The sequence below is a fragment of the Daldinia caldariorum genome (genome assembly GCF_022478825.1).
Source record: "Daldinia caldariorum strain CBS 122874 unplaced genomic scaffold F4812scaffold_1, whole genome shotgun sequence".
Taxonomy (NCBI): Eukaryota; Fungi; Ascomycota; class Sordariomycetes; order Xylariales; family Hypoxylaceae; genus Daldinia; species Daldinia caldariorum.
The window spans coordinates 907,182-929,965 of record NW_025953037.1 but is presented as its reverse complement, the minus strand read 5'-3'; the positions used below and the strand labels follow the sequence as shown (position 1 = coordinate 929,965).

At 48.6% G+C, this 22,784-nt stretch overlaps 7 protein-coding genes across 7 annotated transcripts; 3 read left to right on the top strand and 4 right to left on the bottom strand.

Annotated features, from left to right (window-relative positions):
* The first annotated feature begins 1,764 nt into the window (after positions 1-1,764).
* Positions 1,765-6,106, top strand: F4812DRAFT_10823 (plasma-membrane proton-e). Its single transcript, XM_047929319.1, has 7 exons — positions 1,765-2,531; positions 2,606-2,829; positions 2,946-3,617; positions 3,672-4,443; positions 4,510-4,655; positions 4,773-5,493; positions 5,593-6,106. Exons 1-7 carry the CDS (start codon positions 1,958-1,960, stop codon positions 5,673-5,675), a joined length of 3,192 nt encoding a protein of 1,063 aa, XP_047794677.1. The 5' UTR covers positions 1,765-1,957; the 3' UTR covers positions 5,676-6,106.
* A 289-nt stretch (positions 6,107-6,395) lies between these two features.
* F4812DRAFT_454179 (alpha/beta-hydrolase) lies at positions 6,396-8,652 on the bottom strand (the record flags this gene model as incomplete). The annotated part of the gene is made up of 6 exons (XM_047936596.1): positions 6,396-6,864; positions 6,940-7,859; positions 7,924-8,219; positions 8,283-8,378; positions 8,442-8,521; positions 8,621-8,652. 6 exons carry the CDS (start codon positions 8,650-8,652, stop codon positions 6,396-6,398), a joined length of 1,893 nt encoding a protein of 630 aa, XP_047794676.1.
* Positions 8,653-9,555: 903 nt separating this feature from the next.
* On the top strand, positions 9,556-10,041 carry F4812DRAFT_454178 (cytochrome c oxidase assembly protein PET191-domain-containing protein; the record flags this gene model as incomplete). The annotated part of the gene is made up of 2 exons (XM_047936595.1): positions 9,556-9,580; positions 9,674-10,041. The coding sequence occupies 2 exons, from the start codon at positions 9,556-9,558 to the stop codon at positions 10,039-10,041; spliced, it is 393 nt and encodes a 130-aa protein (XP_047794675.1).
* Positions 10,042-10,724: 683 nt separating this feature from the next.
* F4812DRAFT_10615 (Metallo-dependent phosphatase) lies at positions 10,725-12,452 on the top strand. Its single transcript, XM_047929313.1, has one exon. It carries the CDS (start codon positions 10,992-10,994, stop codon positions 12,420-12,422), a length of 1,431 nt encoding a protein of 476 aa, XP_047794674.1. The 5' UTR covers positions 10,725-10,991; the 3' UTR covers positions 12,423-12,452.
* Positions 12,453-13,310: 858 nt separating this feature from the next.
* On the bottom strand, positions 13,311-14,812 carry F4812DRAFT_454176 (transaldolase-like protein; the record flags this gene model as incomplete). The annotated part of the gene is made up of 6 exons (XM_047936594.1): positions 13,311-13,547; positions 13,613-13,996; positions 14,079-14,362; positions 14,479-14,490; positions 14,555-14,573; positions 14,774-14,812. 6 exons carry the CDS (start codon positions 14,810-14,812, stop codon positions 13,311-13,313), a joined length of 975 nt encoding a protein of 324 aa, XP_047794673.1.
* Positions 14,813-16,557: 1,745 nt separating this feature from the next.
* Positions 16,558-19,206, bottom strand: F4812DRAFT_454175 (uncharacterized protein; the record flags this gene model as incomplete). The annotated part of the gene is made up of 1 exon (XM_047936593.1): positions 16,558-19,206. The coding sequence occupies one exon, from the start codon at positions 19,204-19,206 to the stop codon at positions 16,558-16,560; it is 2,649 nt and encodes an 882-aa protein (XP_047794672.1).
* Positions 19,207-20,851: 1,645 nt separating this feature from the next.
* On the bottom strand, positions 20,852-21,879 carry F4812DRAFT_448972 (Cu,Zn superoxide dismutase; the record flags this gene model as incomplete). The annotated part of the gene is made up of 5 exons (XM_047935921.1): positions 20,852-20,874; positions 20,950-21,046; positions 21,105-21,256; positions 21,348-21,527; positions 21,867-21,879. The coding sequence occupies 5 exons, from the start codon at positions 21,877-21,879 to the stop codon at positions 20,852-20,854; spliced, it is 465 nt and encodes a 154-aa protein (XP_047794671.1).
* Positions 21,880-22,784: the final 905 nt, after the last annotated feature.

The window sequence follows — 22,784 nt, the reverse complement described above, 5'->3', positions numbered from 1 at the left end:
GAAATACGAAGATTTCGCGAAGATATTTAGTAGTGATGCATCAACTATCAGTTGAACATCGTTGGACTTAAGCTCCCAGAAGCTAGATACTACCTAAAAGGGCATCTCATTCTGAAGATACTTTATTCCATAACGCTTGGACTTTCTATGGCAGTGGGACTGTGACGGTTGTTTATTCGCCTTCAAAAAAGAGTACCTAGAAAGACAAACGTTAGTAGGTCTTATTAGGGATATGAGGATACGTGGATATAGCAGAAGTCTATTGTCTAGGTACCTTATAAAGGGTAGTCCTTCCCTCGAAGGAGGTTGGAAGACTAGGCGTTACTAGATCTCTACAATAGACTGCATACTATTCCTCTGGCATTCACTCTGTATGCGACATCCATCACGGGCATAACCTGACAAGTCTCTACTGCTTCTCACACTTCCTCTATGTATGTCATATATTAGAGGAAGATTGTTCGATACATTCAACTGAATTACCCCTGATTCACGAAACATAAACCGTTACATTAGGTAGTCGGGTAAGTATGTATTTCACAATTACTAGCTGGCACCGATGCTTTCGCTAAAAGGGTGAGGCCAAATTCGAGAATATAAACTCTAATGAGGAATAGATTACTTAATGATTTAGAAGCACCTCATATGATACGTACCTAGGTACCTAGAGTATTTCTAGGAAAAACATGTCTTCAAATACGGTCGGTCCTATGCTTATCTTACCGGCTAGAAATGATCCTTCGCGTGTACAAATTCTATTTAGGCGGCTCTGCCTATTAGAACCTCGCGAGGCACACCTGTAGGAAATGCGCCCGACGATATAAGGAAAATCTACCGTTGGAGATTGAAACTCAAATCGGCTTCATCGGAGACACGCAACAACGTCACCGAGTTAAGACTTGGGCAGCCTCGTGATGCCAACTTGTGTCAATCCATAATCGAGTAATCAGTAATCCTCATGCATACATGCATGTATGTAGGTCCCATGCGATATGCGATCGATCGACCCTCGAGTTAGGTACCAACCGCAGCCGCGCATTGCCGTTCTTACATATTTCGGTACAATATAAAAGGGATGCTACGAGCCTACCAAGTTCCTGAAGCACGTGCTAAGAGGATGATGGGATGGGTTGGGTACCTAAGGTAGGTTACCTGAGTCAAGGACAACGGAGGGGAAAGGCTCAGGGGGGATAGGGGGTGGACTTTTCTCGGCTAGGGTAGCCCGGGATATCGCAATGGTTGCGTTGTCTTGACTTCAACACCGTCCGCTGAAGCAGGGCGAACGCCGATTAAACTCCATAGTAGCCTCCCCCACGTAATTATGCGCAAAACCCTCTGGATCTCTCGGATACCCCCTCAACCAATAATGGAATCCCTCTCCAGCAACTACTACTGGTCTTCTTCCGCAAATTTGACGTTGTCTACCCGGCATGGATGCTGGAGTCATTTTCCCACGTCCTTTATCTCGAATGAGATCGAGATTCCCTCCCGCTGCAAAACAAAGCAGAAGCTCTCTACTTATCTAGCTGTTCAGGATCGTATGCATCGCCTGGCGAAGATGCCGCGCTAGAGGTTTAGGACCATATACCCGGCGGGGGGAGCTTGCTTAACCTGAAAGTCTATATGCGTCTGCTAAGTAGCTAGTCCGGGGACTTGCTCACATTACAGTTGAAGCTGTCGAATCTTGAGGCTCTAGCTTGTGGTGTGGAGTGTGACACGGTGAATAACTCGACCCGTTTATGCTGCGGGATTTTTTTCTCGGCCGCTGATATACCCTGGGGTAGCCATTGATGTCTTCTCTGTTCCTTACTTGAGATATCTGTCAGGCAAATCCCGCCGAAAAAAAGAAGAAAAAGGCAGTGCGGAGAAGGAGGAGTAGTAGCAGTTGCTTTCCACGCCGTTCTCGAGAGCAGGAGAAAAAAAAAGTAGCAAAAAAGTAGCTTAGATCGTGCGAGCTATGGATTACCTGGGTCAGCAGAGACAGCACGGCGAGCCTGCCGACGACGATGTCGAGGCTCAGGGGGCCCGTCACTCGAACGGTGCTAATTACCAGAGCGAACAACAGCAGCAGCAACAACAACAAGAAAAAGAACAACAAGACCAACAGGCAGCTGGTTCTCAGCGTCCCGAAAGCTCTGGGCAAAGCGGCGAACACGTCAAGTTTGGGGATGCCCGTCTGAACGTACCGGCAAAAAGCTCTGATCTGAACGAATATGAAGCCCTCGACCGGTTCATCACGAACTACGAAGCGGAGCGCCGCGCCAGCCTCGCGAGCGGGATGGGCGGCCGGCGCAAGAAGCCGAAGTGGTGGCAGTTCTGGAAGTCTAGCGAGGGCGAGGCAGAGGACACTTCCAGGCCCACAGATGTCGGCAAACCGCCGGACTCGTGGCTTGATACTGATATCCACACCGGTTTAAGTAGCGCCGAGGTGGAGGAGCGCCGAAAACAGTACGGCTGGAACGAGCTGGTGGCCGAGAAGGAGAACATGCTCGCCAAGTTCTTCAGTTACTTCCGAGGACCCATCCTTTATGGTGAGTGAGCTTGTCCTTTTAGTGCCGCTATTTACTCTGGGCATTCAGGAACGTGGACTAAACAAATGCTCCAGCTATGGAACTTGCCGCTTTGCTAGCCGTCGGCCTAGGTGCCTGGATCGACTTTGGTGTCATCATCGGAATTCTCTGCCTCAACGCATTCGTTGGCTTCTACCAGGAAAAGCAAGCGGCTGACGTAGTGGCAAGCTTGAAGGGCGACATTGCCATGAAAGCGACTGTTGTGCGTGACGGCAAGGAGCAGCAGATCTTAGCGAGAGAATTGGTCCCCGGTGATATTGTAAGTACCCTTCCCCCTTTCCCCCTATTTCTCAGTTAAGCGAGTCATGTCGGACGTGGACGGGAAATAACTGGCAAGAAGAGACCAAATGCTTACCTTGTTCCCCCATGACGTAGATAATTATACAAGAAGGACAAACGGTCCCTGCAGATGCTCAATTGATCTGCGACTATAATAGGCCTCAGGACTTCGAACAGTTCAAGCAGCTGAGAAACGAAGACAAATTCGGCGAAGAGGAGGAGGCCAAAAACAACAAGGATCTAAAGTCTAAAGACCAGGAGGAAACTCCCGAGTATGATTACGAGACGTCAATTCACTACGGTGAGCCCCTCGTGGCCTGTGATCAGTCCGCTATCACTGGCGAATCCCTCGCCGTGGACAAATACATGGGCGACGTCGTGTATTACACAACCGGCTGCAAGCGAGGAAAAGCTTACGCCATCGTGACCACGACTGCCAAATACTCCTTCGTCGGAAAGACTGCGTCTTTAGTCCAGGGCGCCAAAGACCAAGGCCATTTCAAAGCTGTCATGGACAGCATCGGGACGGCGCTACTAGTCCTCGTCATGTTTTGGATCCTCGTCGTCTGGATCGGAGGTTTCTTCCACCACCTGAAGATTGCCACGCCCGACGTCCAGAACCTTCTCCATTACACGTTGGTCCTGCTCATCATCGGTGTCCCCGTCGGTCTTCCCGTGGTCACCACCACGACGCTTGCCGTGGGCGCGGCCTATCTAGCCAAGCAAAAGGCAATCGTCCAGAAACTGACGGCCATCGAATCCTTAGCGGTAAGTTGCCTTAAAAAAAGAAAAGAAAAAGTACTAAATCCTCTCTACCACCAGGGTGTCAACGTGCTCTGCTCGGACAAGACCGGCACGCTCACGGCCAACAAGCTCAGCATCCGCGAGCCGTTCGTCGCCGAGGGGCAGGACGTGAACTGGATGATGGCGGTGGCGGCGCTCGCGAGCTCGCACAACATCGAGTCGCTGGACCCGATCGACAAGGTGATCATCACGACGCTGAAGCGGTACCCGAAGGCGCGGGAGATCCTGCGGCAGGGGTGGGTGACGGAAAAGTTCACGCCGTTCGACCCGGTGTCGAAGCGGATCACGACCGAGTGCCGCCTGGGCAACGACCGGTACATGTGCGCCAAGGGGGCCCCGCGCGCCATCCTCGACCTGGTCAACCCCAGCGAGGACGTGCGCAACCTGTACAACCAGAAGGCGCGCGAGTTCGCCACGCGCGGCTTCCGCTCCCTCGGCGTCGCCTACAAGAAGAACGACGAGCCCTGGGTCCTCCTCGGCCTGCTGTCCATGTTCGACCCGCCCCGCGAGGACACCGCCCAGACCATCATCGAGGCCGCCCACCTCGGCGTCCCCGTCAAGATGCTCACGGGCGACGCCATCGCCATCGCGAAGGAGACCTGCAAGATGCTGGGCCTGGGCACGAAAGTGTACAATTCCGAGAAGCTGATCCACAGCGGCTTGACGGGCGTCGTCCAGCACGACCTCGTGCAGCGCGCCGACGGCTTCGCCGAGGTCTTCCCCGAGCACAAGTACCAGGTCGTGGAGATGTTGCAGCAGCGCGGATCGCTGACGGCGATGACGGGTGATGGTATGTTGTCTTGCGCGTGCTAAGTAACCTGCCCCTATTTGGTCGCCCGTGCTAAATCCGTCGCAGGTGTAAACGATGCGCCGTCCTTGAAGAAGGCCGATTGCGGAATCGCTGTCGAAGGATCGTCCGAGGCCGCCCAAGCAGCAGCTGATATCGTCTTCCTAGCTCCCGGTCTCAGTACCATTATTCTGTCGATCAAGACTTCTCGCCAGGTATGCACCTGTCTCACGCTATAGAATAGAATACCCACTCCCCACCCCCTGAACGGTTACGAAAAAAAACCAAAAAACCGCATGAACCAAAGGCGTCATGGCTAATCTCATATACAGATCTTCCAAAGGATGAAAGCCTACGTGCAGTACCGTATCGCGCTTTGCCTGCACCTCGAGATATACCTCACGACCTCGATGGTGATCATCAACGAGACCATCCGGCCGGACCTGATCGTGTTCATCGCGCTGTTCGCGGACCTGGCGACGGTAGCCGTGGCGTACGACAACGCGCACGTGGAGCCGCGGCCCGTGGAGTGGCAGCTGAAGAAGATCTGGGTGATCAGCGTGATCCTGGGGACGCTGCTGGCGGTGGGCACGTGGATCATCCGCGGGACCATGTTCCTGAGCAACGGGGGCGTGGTGCAGAACTTCGGGTCGATCCAGGAGGTGCTGTTCCTCGAGGTCGCGCTGACGGAGAACTGGCTCATCTTCGTCACGCGCGGCGGCCAGACCTGGCCCTCCTGGCAGCTCGTCCTCGCCGTCCTGGGCGTCGACGCCCTCGCCACCATCTTCGCCCTGTTCGGCTGGCTGTCCGGCAGCGGCGGCGGCCTCATGCAGACCACCCCGCCCACCTCCTTCCAGAACTCGCACAACGGCTGGACCGACATCGTCACCGTCGTCGTCGTCTGGGCCTACTCCATCGGCGTCGTCATCTTCATCGCCATCGTCTACCTCGCCCTCAACAGCTTCGAGTGGATCAACAACCTCGGCCGCAAGGACCGCAACAAGAAGGACACCCAGATCGAGAACATCATCGGTCATATCAACAAGCTTGCTAGTAAGTTTTTAGAAGCCCAAAAAGAAAAAAAAAATACATGGTACCTATGCTTCGATTTCTTTTGCATGATGGCTAATCAAATACACCCACCCGCTATAGTCGAGCACGATCCAGACCCCAAGACCGGTCACGACCGGTACTTCATCGTCGAGAAGACGCCTGCCGACGAGGAAGATATTTGATCCATGGCAGTTACCGATGATGGATGGAACGGGTACCTGACTCGAATGGGCTGGATTCCGTGCCGTTCTATCCCTTGTGCAAGTTACTAACCAAGGATGTTTTTTTTTAATCTTCTACGTGCGGTCGAGAAGGGATATTTGAGATTTAGGAAGGGAGAGGGAGAGGGAGATATATACCATCTTGGTGTGTATATTGTCATCCTCTATGTAGCAAACGAACGATGTTGTATTTAAAGGTGGCATTTATTATAGCCAGCTAATAAGCCCCAGTTGGGGATAATATAGGGCTAACTCGTATGCAGACAGAAAAAGGAGTTGGCCAATTTGTACTTCCCCTTTCCTCCATAATAGTGAATCTTTTCTCTATGAAATAAATGTTCAAAATGGCTAAATCCCGTATTTAAATTAGTAATAGAGCACCTCTGTAGAAAGTAAAGCGGCACTGGAGAGAACGATGGCAGGTAGTTTAAATGATGCTATAAAATATGTATGTGTCCCAGGTAGCTATACACAATGCCTCCAATCCTTTCAGACCTGATGCCCAAGCCTCTGGTATTTGCAAATTCCGTGACAAGTGCCGTGACCACAACCAAGACTGTGATGTTGGCGATAAAAAAATGCGCTGAATGGGTACCCTTTTCCGTTCTTTTCAAAAAGCGCCGATCTATTTATGTTTCTACCCAAGTTATGTACACTCAGATCTAGCTACCCGTGGGAAGGTTACCGACCGTCGAAGCGGGAAAATAAACGGCCCTCATCGCTGCTGCTACTTGTAGTGGGTTTTGCAAGGCCAATCTTGATGCCACGTCCCTCTTTCATCGAGTCCAAGCTAAGATTGCTCGCAGCACTATTGCGTCGTCGATACCGTTTGCTGTTTTGAGTTGGAGGACTAGGCGATGCGGGACTAAGCAGATCTCTCGTGCCATCGAGATCGCCAGCCGTATAAGCTCTATCAGGCGGAGTTACAGATGGCATATTTTCATCAATCGTGGTAATGGGGGTGGGATGAATGTGAAGATTAGCCGTTACGGCGTTAATAGGCTCTGCTGCTTGCAGAGTGAAGTCGGAATGATTTACAGGATCTTCACGTGCCTCGTGCCGTACACTCGACAAAAGCTCTCCGTTAGCTGGATATCCATTAGAACCAGAAGGAGTGTCAGATTCCAGCGCGTCGCTGTTACGGTGAGTACTAAACACCATTTAGTTCTCCGTTTCTAGTGGTGTTAAGAATGGGAGATAAACATCGACGCTAGACGAAACTCACTGTTTGAAAGAATTATAAGCCGACAGGCTGATACTGCGCGCTCGTTGATAACTTTCAAACTCTTCTAGAGAATGCTCTGCCCCCTTGAAGTTTTCCAAGGCGTCAAACACGTGCTGGAAAACCTGAATGTCAACATCTCGAGCCCAGAGGAAGTCAAGGTGTTCATAATGAGGAATTTCAGTTGCGACGGTCCTATTAGGTAGCTCTCGCATCATCACCTTGATGTCGACCAGCGAGTCGCTTCCACCATAGACCAAGACAATAGGGGTCTTAATATTCCGGGTCGGATACTTGGCCACTTTCGTGTACTTGCTCGATGTGTTGATAGAAAGAGGTGTTTGCACATCGTCGTCGTACATTTGGAACGATTGGTTGCGAATGATCTGGAACCAATGGACGACCGACTTCGTACTTGTAAACGAATATAAGTGTGGATAAGCCGCGAGCTTCTGGCTAACTGATATGTTTTTAGTCTTCCAGCCAAATAGAAAAGACAAGCCCATGTCGATAACTTTCATAAACAGAGGTGGGTACAGTATAGACTGCCACATCGTAGCGGATGAGAGGATCGAGCGTCTGCCGAAGAGAAGGAAGAGGACCTGAGGCGAGGCCTTAATTAGAGCGTCAACAATGCCGTTATTTAGGCCAGCAGGTGACATAGCCGGGGCCAATGCTATGAAAACATTAACCTGATCATTCAACTTAGGGTGCACCGCTAGGCTGGCGAAAGCTTGCGCGGTGCCCTGAGAGAAGCCGATATAAGATAAGGATTGCTGCTTTGTAGTCTCCAGGATGTAATTGATCGTATCCGGGATATCGTGAAAGGCGAACTCGTCGATGGAAAAGTTCCAGAACTCGGTCGTTGCAGGGGAGTGGTGAATTGACTTTTTGGAGTATTTGTTCCCACGGTTGTTACCCAGCTAATAATATTTCAAGATTAGTATGTGTAATCCCATAACTGAAGAGACATGTTGCTAAACGCACCCAGACATCAAATCCCCTTTCAACCAACACAAAAGGTAGAGATCTCTGAGCATCGGTAAGACAAACCCAAACTTCGCTATTCATTAGGAGACCATGGTGAAGATAAACGACGCGCTTCTTTATGCTGGCGGGCCCATCATTGACTTTCATGTCTTCCTCGCCTTTCCTCCACGCGAGACGGTGTATTCCAAGTAGGTATCCATCTTTTGTTTGCAACACATGTTCCTCGGCCGTGTAGCCATACATGGCACAGAGGTCAACAAAATCGGAGGCATTTCGAATCGACGTCGAGATGGCTAGAATACAACGTGTTAGTGTGTGAGGGAGTGAGTGTTAGGAGGGTGTATTTCAAATCGTACATTTCCTTCTCTGTTCGGCTCTCTTCTGCGCTGGCGTGGTTAACCTATTAAACAACCGTCGCGAAGCTCGATAGAAAAGATTCAGCAGGGAATTTGCTGGATATAGGAAATCAGTATAAGAATGATAGTAGGTGGGATATATAGTCTTTTTTTACACACGTAGCGCTAATGTTAACACTCGGATGAGGGCCTCGAGTCCGACGAGAAAGAAGGAGCCGACAAGGGCAACGTATTCGACGCTACATTACATAAATTAGTATCGTCGGAGATACTTCTCTTCTTTACTTGACTTGTATAGTTCAAGATTACCTAGGAGGTAGGTATTAGGTACTACTAACATGTCTAAGCGACCAAAAAATGGTAAGGGCATTTTGGCTTCGGTATGTTTTGGTATAATAGGACTTATAGCTCAAGTACCTAACCTAAGAGATAGAAAGTCGGTGGATATCAATTCAAGCGCTGCGCTATCGCAACGAGCTGTTCATTTTTCCTTTGGTTCGTTTAGCATAGGTTTTCCGTCCAGATGATTGACTACCTCTGAGGATGAGGAATTATGATTATGATTCTCGAGGAGAGATTTGGGCTTTGGGCGATACGATAAAAAGGAAGTGATCCGTCGCGGTGTAGGTAATTGGTAATTAGGTCTTGGTGATGTCACATGCGAATAGGAAATGCAGCAAGCTAGAGGTACCTAAGGTAAGCGTAAGAAAGATAGGCAATAGGTATTTCGATACCCATGACCATGACCACAACAACTAATAATATTTATAAAGAGAAAGAGAGAAAGAATGGGTGAATTGAGGGTTAAGAACGCGATTCTTGATTACCTTTGTACCTTGGATAAATATTAATTAGATTATTTAAGAGCTTAAACTTTGAGAAGGCATAATATTGAAATCATACATGGTAATTACCTACCTGGTAAGCTTCTCCCGTTTCATTTCGAACCATGGCCATGGCGATGGGGCTCTTTTCCCTGCCGTATATTAGCTGAGACGTATTATGTATTGTACTATGCATATTCCGTACCTGTATAGTATTGTACAAGCTAATGTACCTTGCACAAATAATTTAGGTACCTAACCTACCTACCTACCTGGTATGTACCAGGTAGCTAGCTCCACGGCATTACCGTGCATTTCCTCGAGCTCGGACCAACTCACTTTTTCGCAACTTTCCCGATAAGAAACCCATCTGATCCGATTTCGTGTTATTACTTGGTGGAATATATTCCTCTCCCCTCTCCCCCCCCCCCACGTACGGTCAGGTCAATATGCCAAGCTCATGTAAAGAAATAAGTATGTACCTAATGCTGCGTGGACATACCCACAAAGAACGCAATATGTCTTTCAGCTTGTGTGGACTTCCGCTGACGGCCCACTAACTTACAGGAGCCGCGCTGGCGCAATGCCTGCAAGAATCGGAGTGCGTGATGGTACAGCGGCATACCGCAGCCGAATGTCTGCGCTCACCGCTGGCCGAGACCCTCCCTACGAAGTGCCAACAGCTGAAGAAGGGCTTCGGCGAGTGCAGGAGGGGCATGATCGATATGCGCAAGCGGTTCCGCGGAAACCAGCCTATCACCTTCAAGAGCCTCGAGACGACCGAGAAAACGGGAGAAGGATACCAGCTCTACGCCGGAAGGTCCGCTTTTGCTGGCGCCGTCCGTAAAACCGACGGGAACGAGCCGGAGCCTCAGGACTGGCGAGAAGTAGAGAATGAAAAATATCGGAAAGAACAGGAGTCGCAAAATAAATAAATAAATAAAAAAGAAAAAGAAAAAGAAATTATACCATACAAGAGAAGAACAATATTGGGCGGACGTATCACAGCAAGCGAGCAAGCAAGCATTGGAAGGCGTTGGGGTTCGATTGGTATATCCGAGCGTGTCTTGAACCGGTTGCTTACTATCTTCAGGCGTGGCTTATATATAATGGGTCAAACTCCATCAACGTCTAAAAAAAAGGGTTACCTTATTCATGCACCACTATATTATGTTCTATACACCGCCAGACAGGTATACCCGACCTATCTCGGAAAGATGGGGAGATTGTTCACTATAAAGCCGAGGTGGCTTATTACGGCTACACGATTCAGGTTCTGATCGTATGTACCAACCATCTTTTAAGAGTCGAACTTGTCGAACTTGTCGAATCCACTTATTAAAATAATTCATACCTAATACATAGTCCGGCAGTCCGGATAGTATACCAATAGATATGCAATTACCTAAGCGACACGCATCCGATCTTATAGCTCAACCATGGATTCGTATATAATGGACAAGGATCTGTTAGATCGGTCTTGGCAAAATTTCACGACTCAATAGTGAATTTCTCTTTTTTTTTCTGTGTCTAATAAAGCTCATTTTCAGCCATTTTCGCCCCCTTCACGCCGCGTAACGTTCGTACCTTGTATGACGATGCGTACAATGTCCGACGTCTATAATAACCCTTTGGCTATGGTCATGCCTTGTCTACGAGTAGACTCGTTTTGAAGCACACATATATAGAATTGAATGTCTAACCAGGTTATTTACTTGCATACGTATCCGCAATAGGGACTTGTTTTGTTATTCGAATGGATGTGAAGGATACATTCGTAAATCAATACCTCACCCAGGAGCTTGCAAGCTATTTTCGACCGTCGACGACGTCATACGCGTTCAACCTTAGGTACATTAACCTAGGTACTTAGTACTAAAACTCAATGGGTCGTCTAGAACCTCAACCTCCACCGGCCCGGCCGCAGCGTCGACGTACAATAACCACCGCAGGCGTCGTATTCACGATACTACTGACAGCTTGGCTATGCTACTACACACGTTATAGCGAACTACTATTCCCCGTAGCGTCCACAGCAATGCCGCAAGACGCGCTCTCCCAACCTCACGCCTCCCTTACGAAACCAACCCTCCTCGCCTCCTTACCTCCTTCCGCCCTCCCCAAACCCCACGGCGGCCCGGAATCGCCGCGCCTCATCATCATCGGCGACGTGCACGGGCAGTCTGCCGCGCTGGACGCGCTGCTGGCCAAGGTCGGATACTCGCGCGCGGGCGGCGACGTGGTCATCTTTACCGGGGACATGGTGAACAAGGGCCCCGACAGCGGGGGCGTGGTAGACCGCGCCGTGGCCATGGGCGCGTACAGCGTGCGCGGCAACCACGAAGACCGGGTGCTGAGGGCGTGGGACGAGATGCAGGCCGCCGGAACCGGCACGGACGCCGATTCGGAAACGGAGACCGACGAAGACGAAAAAACAGAAGCAGGAGACGACGACGACGCGGAGACAGGGACGGAATCGAAGAAGAAACACAAGAACAAGAACAAGCACAAGCATAAGAACAAGCATAAGCATCATAAGAGCAAGAAGGGCGACCGCAAGACTGCGAAGAGTCTCACCTCCGCCCAGCGCTCCTGGCTCGCCGCGCGCCCCGTCATCCTGCGCCTCGGCACCGTGTCCCCGTACTACGGGGACGTGGTCGTGGTGCACGGGGGCCTGGTCCCCGGCGTGCCGCTCGAGAAGCAAGACCCGCAAGTGGTCATGAACATACGGACCATCATCACGCCCTCCTCATCCTCGTCCTCTTTCTCCTTCCCCCCCGAGTCCCCCGAGTCCCTCTCGCCCTCCCACCTCAACCTCAAACCCAGCGAGGGCCGCGAAGGCCACCCGTGGTCCAAGGTCTGGAACGCGCTGGAGAAGGAAAAGCAAAAGAAAAGGGGGAAGGCGCGGCACGGGGACCCCGCCGCCGGGCCCCCGACCACCGTGGTCTACGGCCACGACGCCAAGACGGGGCTGAGCGTGCGCCGGTACGCGTTCGGCATCGACACGAACTGCGCGCGGGGCGGGGCGTTGACGGCGCTCGTGTTCGAGCCCACGTCTTCTTCTACATCTACGTCTACGTCTTCTTCGTTAGCGGGAGGAGGAGGAGGAGACGACGGCGACAACGACGACGACGTTTCCCATTCCGCGGATGGCCCCGAAATCGACGAGGGTCGTCGAGACCAAGATAAAGAGGATAAGGATGGGGATGTGGATAGGGATGGGGGTGAAGGTGAGGATGAGGATGATACAGAGCTGGCAGCTGCTAAGCACGGCATCAAGCACCGGCTCGTTAGCATCTCCTGTCGAGGTCGGTGATGGACGAAATCGGAAATGGGAAATCAGGAATCGTAGAAATAATAATATTATAATGGTACGTCACCAGCTCGAGGAAGAAAGCCTCCCTAAGGTACCTAGGATAGATATAATGAGGAGGATACGCATTAATAAGTGTCCGGGAATCGCGAAGAAAGGGCCGTGGGATAGAGTAGAGAGGAGAGATCTAGAAGGGGTTATCATAGGTAGGGATAAAACGGCCATCATGGTTAAAAAGTGAGGGTTGGCTCGGAGATGTAGATCGGCTGGCTGCATTTGTTTTGTCAGAGCTAGCTAGGTATTGAGCTACGTAAGATAGCTTCTTGGAGAATGAATTGCTTTGCGGGCAGTAATTAACTAAAAGAAGAGTGCATACCTGGCTATTATAATGCATTTGGCGGTGGCGTTTTCTACGGTTGTTGTTTGTAAGTTGCAGGTAGCAGGTAGTTAAGTCAGTTATATCAAATTTCGTATGCTATACTTGAATAAGCATCCAATACTACCCAACCTTTTTTCGCCATCATCACTCCGATACAACGTGATATGTCAATTTTATACAAGGTAGGTAGGCTTGGATGACCCTTTATTTTTCTTTTTGATAAGTTTTCGGCTATGGACTTCATATTTTTATAGAAATCTGCCGGCCGGTATATTTTTTACCGAGCAAAATTCCACCTTGACAGCTAGAACTTGTTATTTATTTACCCCGGAGCGAAGAGGCCACAAGCTAAATTTCATTATGCATTCTATTTAGAAACTCCCCTCAAAAAAAGCAGGCCAATTTCATTTCAGAAGTGCATGCACATATCATCGTTGTCGTCGTGCGAACCCCGAACCCCCCTTTTTATATCAAGCAGCAGCAATAGGCGTGAAATTGCGGATGGATATTATTTACGCCTGGATCTTCTTCTTGATGATGTCCTTGAGGGTCACGGCGTCGGCAGCGAATTTGCTGATGCCCTCGCGCAGCTTCTCGACGGCCATCTGCTCCTCGTTGAAGTCGAAGCGGTAGAGCGACTCGTCGTTGATGTACGACCTCTTGGGGATGTCGAGTGTGGTGGCGGAGGAGGGGTCGAGCTTCTTGGGGACGGGGGCAGTTGAGTTCAAGAGCTCCTCGAGCAGGTTAGGCTGGTCATATTGGTTAGCGATGTTGAAATTCTCGAATATACCTACGATCAAAGTTATCCACTTACAGAGATGGTTAGGTAGTCACAGCCAGCCAACTCAATGATCTCACCGGTGTTTCGGAAAGAAGCCCCCATGACGATGGTCTTGTAGCCGAACTTCTTGTAGTAGTTGAAGATAGACTGGACGGACTTGACACCGGGGTCCTCCTCCTTGGTGTACTCCTTCTTCGTCACGGCCTTGTACCAGTCAAGGATACGGCCGACGAAGGGAGAGATGAGGAAAGCGCCAGCCTCAGCGGCGGCAATGGCCTGGACGAGCGAGAACATGAGGGTCAGGTTGCAGTTGACGCCGTGGTCGCGCTGTAGGATCTCGGCGGCCTTGATACCCTCCCATGTCGACGCAATCTTGATCAGAACGCGGTCCTTGGAGATACCTTGCTCCTTGTATAGCTATATGATGATATACGTGTCAGTAAAAGTGTCTACTTGAAATTTAAAAAGAATTTCCCATTAAAATACAATAAAGACATACTTCGATAAGGTGTAGAGCCTTCTCAACCGAAGCCTTGGTATCAAAGGAGAAGCGGGCGTCAACCTCGGTCGAGACCTTGCCGGGGATGATCTTGAGGATTTCCTTGCCGAACTCGACCAATAGTCGGTCAAGAGCGTTGTCGACTTGGCTGTCGATGTCACTACTCTTTCCCTTGCCGTATTCTACAGCAGCGTCGATCAATTTGGCGTATTCGGCCTTCTTGGACGCGGCGAGGATGAGGGAAGGGTTGGTGGTGGCATCTTGCGGCTTGTACTTTCCGATGGCTGGAAGACTGCTTGTTAGTATTTGTTATTGACGAAGATAATATTATACCAATCCTATCCGACTCGTTTGGTTGTCGCGAGTTGGGTATACATGATATGATGCGGGCTATACTAACTTGCAAAGTCACCTAATACGTTTGTTAGTGCGACCGCGTCTTTGATTTATTTGAGGATTGAATCAGTGTAGCTTACCAGAGTCGCAAACAACGACCTAATTCGTAAAAAAAATTGCGGAAATTAGCTAGTTGTCGACTTTTAAAAAAGTTATAGTTATTGCAAGAATTGCGTTCCATCACTCGAGAAACGGTACTGAAGAGATAAGCTGAGAGAGAAACCTCCTCTCATCTCGAACAACAAAAAAACTCACGATGGAGGGGTAAAAGCCGACTGAGGGGTAAACAGTGAACTTACAGTGCCGGTGGCCTTCAGCTGGTCAAGAGAGTTAGACATTTTGTATTAGTGCTACTGGAAACTCCGAATTAAGGTATATGCGATGGAGCGACGAAGGGATTGTGAGCGATGCAAGACGAGCTGGTTGCAGAATAGGTTGTAAGTTGTAAGTTCCAAGTTAGTTGTCTTTTTCTGATGATGAGACAATAGATCCAATATTGTTGGGGCAAGAACGGGTTATCCTTATTACTTTATGTATCTACCTACATAAGCTTAGGTACCTAGCCTAGGTCCTAGGTAACGTAAAGGTACGTAAAGGCTAGCTACCTACATGTACATAGTAGGTACAGGTATTATTATTTGCCCGCGATGGTGATGGCGATGGCGATGGCGGGGCATTTATCAATGGGGACGCAGCGTCATATGTCCACAGTTACTATGCACTACCTACGGGATAACCTACTTCTATACTAGTTTGCATGTAGCGTCCCGTACCTATAAAATTTAGCAAAGCACCTGATTTGTCCTTTCTTGGATCTGTACCTATTTCTTTCCCTTTCGACAAGCTCGGCCTTGGAAAGCTCTTAGAAATCGCCTCAAAAAAGATACCCCTTTGACTTAACACCGAGATCAGCTTCTTACCTTTAACACAACTTCGCTTTACTATCAAGTAGAAGTATAACTCGACAAAAAAATACTAAAATCAAACTTAAAATTTCTATTATATTATACTATAGTATTCCTTTTATTTTCATAGCTTAGCTTATTGTTCTAAATAAAACCATAAGGTAAGTACCTAGTAACTTCCCGTGTTAAAGCATCTATCTCTTCTGCTATTCTAACGGCATTCCGCCTCCCGTAAACCCCTCCGACCCTTCCGGTCTCTCTCCTACGTCTACGTCCAAGTTACGTATTTATTACTGTAAGCCTCAGATATTAGCGAGGGGATCTTACTCAGCCAACCATACCTAAAGTGCCCATCGTCTTGAGTGTACAATAGGTAATACACTACGGTACACATGGACATATCGACATCGTCGCCTCCTCCACGTGCGGGCCTTGATCCTTGATCCCCTAGGTACCTCTTACATAGTGGTAAGGACGTTCCCACACTTCTTCGCCAAGAACAAGAAAAAAACTTCCCCGACAAATAGTGCCGCAAATACGTTAGAGGTTTTTTCTTTGATCAATACTGACTGCTGTTTGTATTTGTATACCATCAAACATATATCTACCTAGGTACCTATAATGATGTATGTACCCAATAAAAGAGAGTTCCTTAAAATCTCCTTTCTATGAATGTAGGTACTCCCCTGTCCTTGGCAAAGAGGATTATTGTTCCCCTGTCATCTTTTTACTAGATAGATTGCCCGATCTTCGGCCGTCTCCTTTTTTCCCTCTTACCTAGGTATTTAATTTTATATGCCTCACTCGACAAAGAAAGCAATCAGAACTAGGAGCCAAGAGGATTGCTAAGCAGTTGCAAATGACAGAGGTACCTAGGTACATAGTAGTATCAGGTCAAGAGCACTAAAAATGTCTAAGATAATTCGCATTTATTGCTACCAAGTATAGGATATGATTTTGAGGAACCTAGTATCTACACGCTAGTGCGATGTTTTTTACTGAACTGCAGGCTTATATATATAGGTAGGTATGCTAGGTATTTCTTATTCGTAAGCAATGGGGATAGTCTTTTTTTTGTCTTCCCCGCGCGATGCAAATATGCTTCGTAGACCCGAGAGTGAGTATAAAGAAAACCGGTTCCATCCAAGAAGGGGAAAAAGGGGGCAAAGAGACATAATCTAGTCTTCGGTGATATCACCGTACTCCCACATACCCAAACGGTCAGCCTTAGCTTGGGACTCAACTTCGCGCAGCTTCTTCAGCACTTCCTCCGAAGTACGTCCGCGCTCCCATGCCTTCAACTTCTTCGGTACGAGCGCGTGGCCGTTCGCCACGACATCCTTGTTGATGGAGTCTATAAAAGTGCTGCTAGGCTTCTTCTCGTCGAATAGAGTGATGTAACTCAATCCTTCCTTCGTATCCACGAAATCGAAGCTGGCAACGAGCTTTCGTCCCTCTGTAACCTCGAAGATGTAGTTGAGCGCATCGTTGAAGTAATCGGGGGCGGTAGGTAATTGGATGAATGAGAGGACCGCATCGGTGGCTTGCGCCTTGAGTTTCTGCGTCGAGAATTGCGGCTGGTCTAATGCTCGGAGACTAGACCAGGGGATCTTTTCGCTGTTACCATAATCTATGTAAACGACTTCGGCAACCTTGGCAGTTCTGTCATTCGACCGCACTCGCGCACGGTACCATTGACCGTCAGCTGAGAACTTAGCCGCGACAAGTTCGCCAGTCTTGGGAGGATTGGCAAGGGGCTTGTTGTTCTTAGAGTCAAGGTGGAATTTCTTGAACTCGCTCATTAAAACTTCTAGCGCAGAAGTTCCCTTTCCAACCTCCTGAATCTTGAGTCTCCCATTTGCATCAATGTTAGTAACGACTATCTCTCGGTAATCGGAAGCTTGCTTATCCGTGGGCACGGCATCGTTAGAAGCTTCCACATTGGCGGTCTCTTCCTCAGCATCTTCATCCTGTGACGGATCCCAGTCGCGCCAGATGCCTTTACGACCTTCCTTTGCACGCTTCTCAGCAGCTAAAAGCTCGGTGGCATTTCCAGATTTCTCTGCCGAGTATTGATGGACGGATGCAAGACCCTCCTCGACTAAAACCTTAGCGAAGCTCTCACGGTTGATGTAAAGATCGCCAATGAAGCCGCCAACTTTGTCGATATCGTGGATATCGATTTCGCAGTCACGCTGGTTGCACCGACGGTTCGCAAGATCCAGTGCCTCTTGTCCAAAAGGCTCGCCCTTCTCCTGAGGTAAACGAGGTGCTCGGGGAGCGCGAACACCAGCAAGTACCATGGTAAGCTTAACTCCCTCCCGAGGAATAAGAATGGTGAATCTCGAGCCGGCTTTGCAGAAATCGACTATTGCGGGAACCTTCTTCTGACGCGAAAGAGTTGAAAGCTGGATCTTGGCCTTCTGCACGGACTCGGAAACATCGACGTACGCCCTGGCTTTTGAAGGTTTTCCAGACCACATACCCTTTTTCTCCTCTTTCGCCTTCTCCTGCGCTGCAAGCAACTCGTCGTAGTTCGGGGCTCTATCAGTGTCATCCTTGCGGTGTCGGATCACAGAGCACCATCCATCCTGAACTAGCTGAAGATTGATATTCTTTCCCTTCTCAGTCACAGTAGCTACGTCACGTGCTTCGAAGTCATCGCTGGCAGGTCGATGACCATCGATAGATACTTTTACGTGCTTGCCAATTAGCTTCTTTCGGAGATACTCCTTTGCTTCCTCTCTGAAAGGAGCTTCAGAGGGCTCGTTAGCTCTTGGGCCGCGAACACTGCTAAGGTTGATTCGTTTCTCGGCGCCATTCTTGGCACGGACAAAGATTGCGTCCGCTCCTTGGATCTTCGAGACAATCATATCGGATGAGCCACCACCTTCAGCCTTGGCTACGTGGTCTTTGTGGAGGCGTAATTTGGCCGCCTGGGCCTTCTTCTCGGCCTCTCTCAAAGCAGCCATATTCGGACCTAGTAGGGTAGAGTGGAAATCATTGCACCTTGCAAGTCCGTCGGCAAGTAGGAATTCCGCAATACTGCCGCGAGGGTGCAAGATAGAGGCGATGAGCTGTCCCTGAGGGCTAGTGCCGGCGATTTCAACTTTGACATCACGTTGAAGAAGTCTCTGTTCGACGTATTGTCGCGCTTCGTTTCCAAACTCCTCTGCTGGTTGAGTCTGACCAGTCGACTGGTTGACCCTTTCTGTAGAGGGTGCACGTATACCAGCAATAAGCGTCATAACTTGCAGGTGCTTCTTGTCTGACAACTTAAGGCGCACAAGAAGGCGATCGCCGCTTAGAACGCGCTCGACAATTCCATCAATACTTTTGCCCTTCCATTCGTTGATATCAAGGCCGCTTATATCATTTTGGACTTCGATAATTCCACCGATGCCTTCCCAAAGCCCCCTTCCCTCGGCCTTAGCTTCTGCTTCTAGAGAACGAAGGGTCTCAAGTCGTTCCAGAACCTCTTCGGATTCTTCTTTACGGCCTGCATCTTCTCTGACCTTGAGCCAGCCCGCCTTGACTAATTCATCCGGCAGTTTGGTTCCATCCTTGAGCTGGGCAACACCGTAATCTCGTCCAGACGTGGGGATGGTATAGAGAATGGAGCATTGAACCACTTTTCCAACAACTAGCTTCCGTAGGTAATCCCGAGACTGGAATGCAAAGGGATCGTCGCCATCTCTCTTGAGATGAGGGCCAGTGACGAAGGCTAGGGAGAAAACGCGTTCTGCGTTCGGATTGCTCTGGCTGGTTAGCACTAGAGTGTCGCCGCTTAGGACCGATTTCACGTTAGCAAAGAATTGTTTTGCCATTTTGCTAGCGAGGAGACGGTTGAGTTAAGAACGAGAAACGTGGAGGGGAGGAATGCAGGGAATTCCTGTAATCTGTCCAAATAGTCAGCAAATAGTTAAATACTTGTGCTAGCAAGCTTCTTAGTAGTATGGACAACACTAGTTGGGTGGATATTAGAAAGAAGAAAAACATATGACTGTGTACACGATATTGTACGTCCTAGTCCAGACTCCAGAGCGACTAGGGAGCTATAAGTCCCTAGTTATATAGCTCTCCATAAAAGCCACAAGGGTAGTTTTATATTGCCAATCATCACATAAATTTGCAGATTTATGCAATATTCCGCATGGCGTGAAATAGCAACGTCTTCTTAGGAATATTTACATGTTTGTATCGGGTTGCAATCGTTGACGTTGTTGGTTGTCGACAAAGCTAAGGGACGTGACGACTTATAGAAAGGGGGACGAGCTAACATCATGACAGGTGGCATTTCACTAGGACCTTTGACGACCCACGTGCCCGAAGTTACATGCTCATGCATGCTGGTAATTATCGTGACTGGATATAAAACGGGAAAAGATATCAAGATCTGAGATTGTATACTGCTGGACTGGGCCAGGTACAGACAAGTATGAAAGAGAGTTGTATCGGCAAGTGGCATGAACACCAGTCATTCTCGAGCTGATTGGTATTGGAAGGGCAGCTTTAGAGCTAGGGGTAAGGATGGGAGCTTGGGCTGATGGGGGGATTATTGGAGAGTTTGAATATAAAGAATGAATACAAAGAATAAATATTATTGGACTTACCCAAGTACGGGAGGTAAAAATGCCTCGAAGTTAAAAAATAAAAATAAAAAAGTGAAAGACAGTTTTAGAGCATTCAGGGTCGAGTTGTGACTAGGTTAGAAGAAGCCAAATACTTTTTAGAAAGTGTTGTCCTTAAAGCTCAAAATGCATATGTCGTGTGTTCTTTTGGATTTTGACAACTTTCGTCAATTTGTGGGGAAAAGCCAAGTCCAGAGCCAATTCTTGACTTGCTGAGAAGCTGGAACACCAGTCGAAGCCAAGTTCCCTTAAGCGCTTAAGCGAAGTGATTTGCTGAAGAGCGGGGGGATGAAGATCTAGCAAACGGGGCTGACGGTCTTTCCCCATTTTGCCCCTCTTTTTTTTGTCTAAGACGTGAGCGGGGTACCTCTCTATAATCTCGATGCGCTTTGTTTTAAGCTATGTGTATAAAAAAGAAAAAAAAAAGAGAAATCAATGTAGAGTAAGAAGAGAAAAATAGATAGGTAGACTGAGATTGGTCCAGAAGCTTAGGTACACAACTAATTCTTCATTCCCAACTAGTATTCAGCTTGGTTGAAGGTATATAGAGGGGTAACCTATCCACGTGTGTATGGGAAAATTACCCCTAAATTCAAGGAGGTGGTCTACAGTTATATATAAGGTATGTCCATAGGTACCTAGGCATACATTCGACGTGTAAAGTTTGAAACTTAGCAGTTAGTTAAAAAGAGTACACGAGAAACTGAATCACTATGTTGAATTTATTTCCATTGGCGATCATGTTTATTTATTTTTTAAGCATATGACCGGCTATACATCGTTCAAACTGATTCAGCTGAACTGAATACCTTCACTAGGTCTTCAACTATACGGCACATATTTAGCTGGAGATGCCAATAACACCTAGGAAAGATCAGGTTAGTCTCAAATGTCAATCACAGAAAGTGATATATAGATATATAAATTTAAATGACTTACCGCAGGCGGGTCGGGGACCGGCGTTACCAGTCTTGAGGGACTCCTCGTTACCTCCCTTGCCAAGATCGTCGGTACCGGCGTGGAAAACGACAGTTCGCTGCACCCCAGATTAGCATGTACAATAACACAACTCTTAACAGTTTGATGCTACTTACGCCGATGACGCTCTCGGGACCAATCAGCTTAACAAGCGAGTCCTGGATGGATCCCTTGGCATTGCCCTGAGCATCAGTAACGACGTTGCCCAAGTCACCAACGTGGCGAGTGTCGTCAGTTCGGTCACCGTGAGTCTTGTTGTGGGGGTTGACTGTATCGAAAATTAGTTTCCTTTAGAAGCTTTTTGCATAGGCCACCTCCATCTCCAACGTCCTCAGGGGGGATATTGCATCATTACGTACAGTGAGGGCCGGCAGACGTGCAGCCGTTGGTGTTGTCACCGAAGGTGTGGATGTGGAAGCCACGCTTGGCGTTGGGGTCGTGGCCGGTGACGTCCCACGAGATGACGGTAGGGGAAGACTCGGATTCCTGTTCAAAGGTGACGGTTCCGGTGACCTTGGAGTCACCACGGACGACAGCGACTAGAATTATAGCATCTTGTCAGCAATGACTCGGATCGTTGTATAGGGCTGAACTAAAAAAGGCACGCGCTAGAGGTTTCCCCAAGGGAAAGCCCGAGGGAAATCTATTAGAGAAGCGTCCCCTAATGGACTCGTATGATGCCAATGGTCAGGTTTGGCCCAACAGGTAGCCTCCCATTGCTCCCGTTGTGTCCAACAAGGTGTCCATTCATCTCAGCCTTGGTGTACGACAGGGACTACTAGTTGACAAAATGCGCGCAATTGTGCTCATGCAGCCATCCTGAATGCGGAAACGATGGGATTGACAGTAGTTTATATAACGGAGACTATTCCACGTACCGGCTTTGACCATTTTGACTACTTTTGTCTTGAATTTTCGTTGTTTAAGGCTAAGATTCCAATGCAAACGTTGGTCTAAGTAGTAGGATGTTTGTCGATTTTTTAGGAGAGGGGGAAAAAGAAGAGGGGAAACTTCTCACGGTCTAATTTGTACTGGAGAGGAGAGGGGATCTCGGAAAGACACTTCTATGCCTAGGTAACCTTAGGTAAGTACATTAGGTACATTAGGCTAACCTTTAGGTAAGTACTGGCAACCTTAACGCAAGAATCTTACATAAACAGTTTCACCGCGAAAAGAGCGTCTTCTGTTATCCCGAGAGCTACGGAAAAGGTAGGTAGGTACCCCCTACTGTAAAGCTGTTAAGGTGGGGGGTTTTTCTCATAGCTGTGCTCTGCATAGCTTAGGTACACTAGCTAACTAGATAAAAGGCTGCCCCGCTTCGCGTCATTCGCGTCATTGGTGTTGTTGGCGTCATACACTTTGGCTGTGTGATGCTTACAAATGATATCATTTTTTGTCATTTTATTTCTAAAAGCTCGGACTTTATGAAACTCGCTCTATAGCTGGCAGGCCGAAGACAGGACTGGCCCTCATTGGCTGCACGTGTTAGTTAGAGTATGCAGACGGTCTTCTTCGTCCGAGTACCTACCTACCTACCTGGTATCAGTCCGTTAGCATTCGTTAATGAAAGATACCACTAGTAGCTGAAGTTATCTGGAGTTGGTATTTCAAGGATTGGGGTGCTCAGGTTGAGCGAAAGCAATACCAGAAACAGATTTTCAACCAGGCTATGTGGACCACATGTCGATTAGCGACGATGTGGAATCTCGGAGTTACCGTCTGTTGTGGTCCTGCTCCAAGTCCGTCTCCTTTGTACGATATAGATGCAATTCCTCCCTCATGTGTGAAATGAAATG

What these genes read in the sequence shown, in the direction of transcription:
- F4812DRAFT_10823 (XM_047929319.1), top strand. Translation starts at nt 1,958, where the DNA reads ATGGATTACCTGGGTCAGCAGAGACAGCACGGCGAGCCTGCCGACGAC. An exon ending in CGGCCATCGAATCCTTAGCG is followed by an intron (nt 3,618 to 3,671) that starts GTAAGTTGCCTT and finishes CTCTACCACCAG; the next exon opens with GGTGTCAACGTGCTCTGCTC. An exon ending in CGATCAAGACTTCTCGCCAG is followed by an intron (nt 4,656 to 4,772) that starts GTATGCACCTGT and finishes TCTCATATACAG; the next exon opens with ATCTTCCAAAGGATGAAAGC.
- F4812DRAFT_10615 (XM_047929313.1), top strand. Translation starts at nt 10,992, where the DNA reads ATGGGTCGTCTAGAACCTCAACCTCCACCGGCCCGGCCGCAGCGTCGA.